The sequence below is a fragment of the Nanorana parkeri genome, unplaced genomic scaffold (genome assembly GCF_000935625.1).
Source record: "Nanorana parkeri isolate BGI_ZX_2015 unplaced genomic scaffold, ASM93562v1 scaffold22, whole genome shotgun sequence".
Taxonomy (NCBI): domain Eukaryota; kingdom Metazoa; phylum Chordata; class Amphibia; order Anura; family Dicroglossidae; genus Nanorana; species Nanorana parkeri.
Window position 1 is genome coordinate 341919 of NW_017306290.1, and position 10117 is coordinate 352035.

General features: G+C 38.5%; 1 protein-coding gene across 1 annotated transcript in view; it reads left to right on the top strand.

Annotated features, from left to right (window-relative positions):
- Positions 1–3992, top strand: part of TBC1D32 (TBC1 domain family member 32) — a 232910-nt gene extending 228918 nt beyond the window's left edge. Inside the window, exon 34 of the mRNA XM_018563470.1 lies at positions 3863–3992. Coding sequence (XP_018418972.1) covers positions 3863–3976 — 114 coding nt within the window. The 3' untranslated portion in view covers positions 3977–3992. The remainder of the gene's footprint in view (positions 1–3862) is intronic.
- Positions 3993–10117: the final 6125 nt, after the last annotated feature.

Genomic DNA, 10117 nt, shown 5'->3' on the forward strand with positions numbered 1-10117 from the left:
GTAACAAGTCTGGCAAAACAGGCAAAAATAAACTTAAGCAAACAAAAAAATATTGCTCTACTAAGTGCTTACTAACAGGCACAACTGACTGCAGTAACTTGGCTTGTTCACAAAATAAGAAAAAAATAGATGCATAGACCTTTCAAACTTAGTTTTCCCCTTTAGAAATAAGTCCTCTTAGTGGCATGTTGTATCCCCTACTGCTGGTCTCTTCACCCTCCATATCTCTTTCTCAAAATATCTAGTGCTGCTCATTATCTACAGGTGAGGAACTGGCTGGGGAGACAGAATTCCTGGGCTGGCTTCTTTACCTGCTGTGCTGCATCCAGGGTGGAGCACTGTTGGGGGGATATAGACACCCTCTATTACCATGCCTTGGGTTCTAATCGGTGTCACTATAGTGTGTGTAAGTAATTTTATTGACAGTGGTAAGGATATAAGATTCTAAGCTACTTAGGTCAAACTTCCAAATATAGGGGAGGGCGAGGAGGCTCATCTACACTCCCAAATAGAAATAGCCGGGAAGCAGGGCAATGTAGTCGTGATGGGCGACTTCAATTATCCGGACATAAATTGGGTTAATGGTACCTCAGGTTCGACAAAGGCGGGCCACTTTCTGAACATGTTGAGAGACAATTTCATGGAGCAGTTGGTTGAGGTTCCAACTAGGAAAACATGCCATCCTAGACTTGATCACTACTAATAATGCAGAGTTAATTGAGGATATTGTAATCGGGGAGACACTGGGTAATAGTGATTACTTTCAATATTGGATACAGGAAAGGGAAGCGGGCTGGTCGGACAAGAACCCTACATTTCAGAAGGGCTAATTTTGATAAACTGCACCACCTGGGAAAAATTATTTCACAAACTGAACTCGATCCAAAAGTGGGAATGTTTTAAGAACACATTACATATTGCCATTGCCAAGTGTATACCGTTGGGTAATAAAAGTAAAAGAACACAAACTAAGCCTGTATGGCTAAATAAAAATGTAAAGCAACACATCAAGGAAAAGCGAGTGGCATTTAGAAAATATAAGATGGAGGGGACGGCTTTGGTGTTCCAGAACTACAAAGAATGGAATAAAAGATGTAAACTAGTAATTCGGGCAGCTAAAATAGAGTACGAAAAGCATATCGCGTTAGTTAGTAAAAAAAAAAAAAAGAAAAAGAGTGGTTTAATGTACATGATAAAACACATAGTTCAACACAAAATATACCCCAGTGGTTGATGGAAACTGGGATACAACAAAGACTTAAACTACTTAATGCAAATAAAGCATTGGGACCTGATAACCTGCACCCCAAGATACTTAACCTCCCTGGCTGTATGATTATTCAGGATTTTAGGTACCAAAAGCGGTACATTGTTTTTCAAGCAAATATGTTGTTTTACATTGTAGGCCTATAGTTCTTAGTAAATCCTAGGAATAACTCCCCTAAATCTGTCCAAACAAGAGTCCAGTAGACATCCCAGGTATGATAAAGTTTGAAACACGAAATAAAAAAATTATAAAAATCCAGATAATAACAAGACCATTATTCCTCATTTTTAAGGACTCTTTAAAGACTGGTAGAGTTCCAAATGACTGGCGGAGGGCTACGGTAGTTCCAGTATTCAAAAAGGGGGCAAGCTGCCAACTTGGGAACTACAGACTAATTAGTCTTACATCGTTAGTTTGTAAACTGTTGGAATGATTAAGGACTATTTGGTAGAATTTGTTCCGGATAATGGCATAGTTAGTGATAATCAGCATGAGTTTAGGAAAGACTGTTCCTGTCAGACTAACCTGCTAACTTTTTAAGAGGGGGTAAGTAGAGATCTGGATGGAGGTCTGTGGATGTGGCATATCTGGATTTCTCAAAGGCTTTTGATACGGTACCTCATACACGCTTACTATACAAGCTGAGGTCTATGGGCATAGATGGAAGGGTGTGTACATGGATAGAGAACTGGCTAAAGGAGCGGGTACATAGAGAATCAATAAATGGCGCCCTTTCAGACTGGGCTAGTGTCATGAGCGGTGTGCCTCAGGGTTCTGTGTTGGGACCCATGCTATTCAACCTGTTTATCAACGACATCGGGGAGGGTGTAAACAGCAATATTTCAGTGTTTGCTGACGATACCAAAATCTGGAGGGTATTAGAAATGGACCAAGATAGTATAACATTGCAGGAGGACCTGGATAAAATATGGGAGTGGGCAACTATGTGGCAGATGAGGTTTAATGTCGATAAATGCAAAGTTATGCACTTTGGGATTAAAAATAAGCAAATGGGTTATACAATTATGGGTATGCCGCTAGGGAAGTCAGAAATGGAGAAAGATTTGTGGGTCATTGTAGACCATAGACTGAATAATAGCTTACAGTGCCAGGTTGCTGTAAGCAAAGCTAGTAGAGTCCTGTCCTGTATCAAGAAATGAATGTTTTGCAGGGACAAGTCTATAATTTTGCCACTTTACACATCACTGGTTCGGCCTCACCTGGAGTATGCGGTCCAGTTTTGGGCACCAGCACTCCGAAAGGATGTCCTTGAGCTGGAAAGAGTCCAGCGGAGGGCAACCAAACTCATTAAGGGAATGGATGACCAAAACTATGAGACAAGGCTAGTTAATTTAAATATGTTCACGCTGGAAGTAAGGAGATTGAAGGGGGATATGATTTTCATGTACAAGATGTTCAATGGTCATAGCAACATTAGCAACAAACTCTTTACGATTAACTCCATAACAAAGATGAGAGGCAACCACCTAAAATTGGTGGGAAAAAATTCCAACACGAGGGGCGAAGGGGGTTCTTCTCAGTTAGAGCGGTTAGGGTCTGGAACTCCCTGCCACATGCAGTGATTTCAGCAAATAGTGTGGAATCATTCAATAAGCTTTTGGACGATTTCCTGAGAGACCGTAATGTACAGGGGTACAGGTACTCTTAAGAATGAGATGACACAGGGACCTATACATACACACACACACAATAGGTTGGACTTGATGGACTTATGTCTTTATTCAACCTCAAATACTATGTAGGTCCAAAGAGCGTACTATTTTATAATATTACATACTGCAGCTGTATATTAAAATACTACTTTTCCTAGCAGAACCATTATAATATTATGTACCCATAATGCATTTCTAGACATAGTTAAGAGGTTTTAAAGATTGTTATTACCAAAATCCAACCTGTGCTAGTTAGGTAATACACAGCAGCCACCCCTTCCATCCAATTTGATAATTTGAGTGGGTGGCAACTTCGATGTCTAAGGCATAATAGTAGAGATCTGCAATCATATTTTGTTCATATCTGAGGGGTTCCATCCATGTGGGGGTGGGGTGGTCCAGCAGTTTTATCCCTTTTATTTTAATGCTGTTTGCACTTGTATGTTGCACTTGTATGTTATAATTTACAACGTCTGTTTTGTTCTTTTCTGCGTGTTGCTTGTCTGGGGATATTAAATATAAAAATTAATAACTTGGTATATAATTGCTCTAAATAACGCACAAATCTGACGAGACTGAAAGACCATGTGCCAGTCTGCTGAAGAGCAGAGTGTATGGATTAAGGTTGTCAAAAGCAAGGTACCTCACAAGCCTGTCATTTGTGGCTGGTGGCAGCTTTGATATTCACCTGTACATGTTGTCTTTTGGCCTCTACCTTGAGGCTTGGATTCTGGAACTCTGGGAGTTCTTGGGATAATTTACCAGCACACTGGTCAATTTCCAAGGAAGAGAGACGTACTTCCCACATCATGCAGCATCCCTTATCCATGTACAGCTCAGCACCCTGATCCTTATTATGTAGTTTTATGCATTATGATATGCAGTAATGCAGTGTTGGATTACTATTATGTTTTCTTAACAGGAAGAAGCCATTCATGGATTTCATGTTGGGGATTATCTGGAATATATGGAAAGCTTGGAACAGAACTACAGATCAGAGGTCCTTAAAGAAATGAGAAACTTTGCACTTGATTGAAATATGAAGACTGTATTGAAGACCGTGATTAACTGAAGCTTCTTTCTAAAATAAAAAAAAATAAACTTTGTATATACCTACAATTATGTTAAATCAGTGAAGCTAAATATTTCATTCACTGGTGTATTAATAATATGAAGAGGGGGAAAAAAACAATTTTTGCAAAAAAAATTAAATCCTGTATTATTGCCAGTAGGAAAGTTTGTTAGAAAATATTTATATCTTAGAATCTTTGTACAGTATTGATTTTGATATTATTTTTGAATAAATGCTGAATGAAAATCAGTTACAAATTGTATTAGTTTTTTAAGTACATTCAATTATCATGTTGGCTCTTATGACACATCATTACAAGAGAACTATGGGGTAACCTTTTTATCCCATAGTTCGCTTTAGGATCATGGGAGAACATATACTAACATCCTCCCATGACCCAAAGCTCAGTATGTAGCTATTGCCCACTATATACTGAGAGCACCGCTGCCGGGATGGATCCTGACAATACTGTCGAGATCCACCCGGTTGGCTTATTGACTGCGTGCTCTGCCTATCCAGAGGCAGAGCCAGCTGTGCCCTCCCCCGTCCGTTCTTCCAGTCAGCGCTGAAGGATCGAAGAGGGTAGGAGGGAATCCCTGCGGGGAGCCGTGACTGACAGTCACCGCTCACTGCAGGGAGCCGATCGGGCAGTGAGTGAGCGGCGGTATGTGTTTGCTCACTTCCCAATCTATAGAGTCAATGTGTGACAGTTTCAATGTCACGCGTCGGCTCTAACTATGAGGATGAGTGTAAATCACTCACCTCATAGTTCTCATTTAATGTATCTGTGTTGGTGTGCTGCATTTTTGTGTATGAGATTGCTTGAGTTATGATTGGAACAGCCCTGAATATGTATGACAACATAGAAAAGTGTTATGGTATGTATATGAAGTGAAAGAATATGTCATTAACATAAAATAAATAAACTACATGCATATACCTGTATAAGCTACCTAAATCCTGCTGTCATGGCTGAATCTCTGATAATTCACACTACCTGAAAGAGCCAAAGCTTGCCTACCCCTTCCTGTTGGACGGTGAGCCTGACTGTCAGAATAGAGCTTTGTCAGTCAGGATTTACAAAGACATTACAGGCATTTGAGGGTACCTCCTGGAGCCTGAACTTTATACCTGCAGCAGTTAATTTTTATATTAATGACCTATTCTCTTAAAAAGATGGTAATTTATATACTTTCTCCTCATGCGTCTACAAAGCTGTACTTCCTCCACCTCCTCTTTGAAAACCGGTTAGAGAATTCATGACACAAACGAGGCTTCATGTTAACGCAAAGCCAGCAAGTGAGTAAATTGTCTCCTATATGCTTCGTGCTCAGGAGTCTAGCTCAACTGTGATGAGCAGTCGCTGTTGTAGAGGAGCTGCCAAAGGCACTAACATGACTTAATTCATTCATTTTTTTTCTGCAACAGCCTGGGATAAATTGGTAGGCTCTGCAGCAGGTATATTGTGCAGGATGAGGTCAGTGTGCAATTAAGGGGTTAGCTATTCTTAAAGGAAGCCTAGGCAAAGAGGGTTACGATGAGAGTTAGCAGCAGGCTATGACTTTGGGGGTCATGTTTTGCTCCGAGATTCTTGGGCTAAAAACAAATTGCTTTCTTACATAAGGCTGCTTGTTGGGTAATTGCAACACTGTCTGGTATTTCCAGGAAAAGGGAATTCTCATTGAGGTGAAACTGAACTTTAGACTAGGCTTGCAGGAAAGTATTCTGTACTATTGTTCAACATGCTCAGAATATGTAATCCGCCCTGAAAGTGATTAAAGGCTTCATTACTAAAGCTAAATGAAAACTTTTGTTCTTGCATATTAGAAACCAGCAGTAATTAAAATTTTCCTTGTGATTAAATAGCTTTACTTGAGCATAACTTTGTGGTCTGGCAGCACAGCATACTCGTTTTAATTAAAACGTCACTTACAAACCAGTGGCTATCAACATCTTTGATTATTTCACCTGCTTTCAGCCTTTTTTGTGTTGGACTGCACATTGTACATGATGACTAATATTTCAGTTCTGAAGCTTAGTGATAAGAACATAATAGTAAGTAATGAAGTCATCACTTTTTTTTGCGTATTACAGTACTTGCTAATCTTGTAGTGGCCACGTATGCACAAAATGCAGACTTGGCTTTAGGTTTTTTTTTTTTTTTTTTTTCTGTTGTTGACCAAGGTGTTGTATTCAACTAATAATGTATTAAACTGAGAAGGTTAGCATATGTAATTTTTTAACTCCTTTTTTAAAGAACTATGAGGTGAGTGCTTTTCACTCATCCTCATAGTTCTAGCCGACCTGTGACAATGAACTGTCACAGGTCGGCTCAGTAGATCGGTAAGTGAGCAAACACATACCGGCGCTCACTTCTTGATCCTGTTACGGCAGAGAGCCGTGACGGGAGGGACTGGATTCCCCCCTCCCCACTCCCATACTCCAGCGCTCACTGTTGGAACGGACAGGGGAGGGGGCGGGTACAGCTGGCTCTGCCTCTAGATAGGCAGGCTATACAGACATGGGGTGAAGCATAAAAGATGTTTACTTTGAAGAATTACAATGAGTAATAATAGGAAAAAGCCAGCATGTCTGGCATATTGTTAGGTTGTTATGCTTTGATTGCAGATGAGTAGTTTAGGGTTAGTGAATACCAGTGAAGGGACCCCAACCAGCAATTACCAGTTTTAATGTTGATACTTTTCTGCAAGGACAGGACCGATATTTCTATGCACATTTTTTTTTTAACAAAGAATTTATTGAGTTTTTATCATAGTAACAAAGACAAAAACAAAACAAAAGTACAGGAAGGGCAATGCCCAAAATAATAGATGTATACAATCAAGATGCGTAAGGCAGGGCACAAATCGGTCAACAATACAGCAGGTATCATGTACAGCAGATGAAGTACAGAGTTGGTATGAGCAATGCATGGAAATATTACAACATGGATCAGTTGGAATGCCCAGAAACTAAAAAGAAAAACAAAAAGTTTTACACAGGGAGAGGCGTCTAAAAGTCTCAGTGATACAGATGGGATGAACAATGTTTTTGTGTTTTAATTTTTTTAAATTTAATTTAATAAGTAAAAATCAGAGCTTGTGGGAGAGCGTCATCTACTAATGAGGGAATGCGGGTATTTCTATGCACATTTGCTTGGAGGAGCTCAAGCAAGGAGGGACACGGAGCGCACAGACTAACCCAAGGAGTGAGCCATTCTGTGCATGTATGGGAACCCAGAAACTGAAGCGGGAAGTCTTACATGAAGAGATTGCTGTGTGACATTGTCTACAAGGATTTCTACTTCATCTGAAATTACACATATTGGAAATGCAGCACGTTAATCTGTGAGTTATAATTTACTTTACATTGTGGATGCATTGTTTCTATACACCACAATCAAACCAAAGGGAATACATTATAACAAGCTTATTATCTAGATTTTCTTATATAAAAAGCTAACTGCAATTAGGGCAATCTTCCTGTATTATAAAGAGTCCGTATTAGATTTACTTTGTATTTCCAAGCCTACTTATTTTGATTTCATGGTCTGTTTTTCGCTATGTTAATAAAGGTTATTTATTTTAAGAGAGAGAGAGCAGCACAGTGCAGAAGCTGTCTGCCCTTAGGGTTGGTATACCTAATTGGAATCTTGGACAAAGCCATGTGGAGGGAGTGGGGATTAGTCACTTCTTAGAATTCACTTCTGTGCATCAATTTCAACTTAATGTATTGAACTCTTCAATGACAGTCTTTTAACAACCAGCAATAAGGAAAAAAAAACATGAAAAGGAGCCTAAAGCTCCACCTTCAGTACAAAAAAGGAATAGGAAATATTTAATATGATTAACTTACATTGTGTATTGATCCTTAACTATCTTTAAAAGACAAGTATTTGCAAATGGGTGTGTATATTTTTTTACATAATTACTTTAGCTTTTGTTTAGCCTTTACATTTTTAATTTATAGTATATGGTGTGTGTGTGTGTGTGTGTGTGTGTGTGTGTGTATTTTTTTTAATTCTTTAACTTTTCAGAGTTTAGTAAAATAATTTAAACTGGTAAAGTGACTTGTCAAATTGAATGCATGAAGAGCTGAGTATGAGAAATTGTCAAATGGAGATTGATATGGAATAAGAAATGAGGATGCAGAAAAAAACATCGACTAACTTTACATCAGCCATTCATTGCTTTCATTACACTGATCCTGTGTGTAAGAGATTTTGAATTGTGTAATGACCTAAGATAATAAGTGATCAGTCTACACAGATTAGCACAACTAGATTTAAATCAAATAAAATATATATACAAAATGTGCGCATGTATAGGTTTATGTGTGTGCTATTAATAGTATTGGTTGTAATAACAAGTATTATTATTATTAACTAGTCTTATCCTTTCCAATGGCAAAGATATTTTGTAAAATCCCTATTTTCTGACATTCGATTATGGCATTTTATTAACTTAACTTCATTTTATAGACTAAAGGCAAAACCTTGTGATAATCACATGCATGTGCACAGGCTTAAACTGATACTAAACTCAGGAGTTAAATCTTAGTAAGTAAATCACTTAGTAAGTGCTAGTAACAAAAAATGTACTACTTTGTGTATCGGAGCTGTAGATCCTCAAATCATCTCTGAATTGGTGCTGACACTGTCCTTCCTTCTGGAGGGTTGCTACTTTTGTACCCATGGTCCCTGTGATTGTTTTAAAGTATGCATGGCTCCAGGCTCGTACCCATGATGAATTATAATCTTACCTTTAGTTTGCTAATTTGTTTTTAGATTGTAGTCCATCACAAGCGTGAGCTTGGAGCGGTGGCTACTTTACAACACACACAGGGACCATGGGGAAGAAAAGTAGCCCCCCTCCAGAAGGAAGGACAGTGTCAGCATGAATTCAGAGATGATTTAAGGATCTACAGCTGAGTGATACACAAATAAGATACAGTTTTGTTAATAGTTAAGATACTTAAATGCAATTTTTTTAAATTTAACTCCTGAGTTTAGTGTCACTTTAAACACTTTGTATCCCTGACAATAAACACAGAGAAACCTCTGGAGCTGTCTGCTGTACAGTAGTACAATAAAGTCAGGGAAGAAAGCCACAGAATTTTTATTAAGCGAGAGTTATATTCTGCAGTGATAGTACAGTTCTTATGTCAAGAATGTCTGAATGCATTAGTGTGACAGGATTATTGTCCGCAACCAAACAAAACAGTGTTAGAATAAATTAAAAACATTAAATGAATGACAGTATAAAAAATAACCCTTTTCATATTATAAGTAACTCATTAATTTCACTATGTCTATGTCTAAATCTGTCATTGCTGAATCTAATTATAATACAATGGGGGTGATTTACTAACCTAAACACACGCACGCACCAGGTGCGTGTGCATTTTTACACAGCAAAACATATTTATCAACCAAACACGAGTAACGTGTCACATTTTCACGCTGTTATGGCGCGTTTTTATGTATTTACGTACGTGCGCGTCATGTACATGCGCCATAGGCTACATGCCGCTCTAATAGCGGCATGCAAGTCTCTAAAAGCATATTTCCACTAATGCCATATATGGAAAAATCATGCACATGATGCATATATAATGCTGCTTCACAGTTTAGACAAAAATGGTTAGCTCATGCATTTACATTCCTGCATTCATCAACGCAAGCAACACAACGTAGAGCTAATTTACACAACATCACCTTGCAATTCATGCATGGCTTTGCACAACACACCTGCTGGGTATGTGCACACTACAAAGGTGTCTAGATTCCTCCAATAGATCATGCTGAGAGGGAACACACTACAGAGGTGTATACTTGTTCGTGGCGTATTTATAAGGTTAGTAAATCAACCCCATGATCTTTTAATGCTTTGGACCAGTAGTTCCTGGATAATGGTTGTGGCATGTGACTAAAATTTAGAAATCCTGTAATAAGTCTTCCAGTCTTTATCTACTCTTTTTTTTTAAGTTTGATGTAGGCTTACTAATGTTATATACCACTACCCATTATTGTTTAGGTCACTGTTTACACTTAAATATTAGAATTAGTTAAAGTATATCTAACCCCCCCCCCCCCCCCAAAAAAAA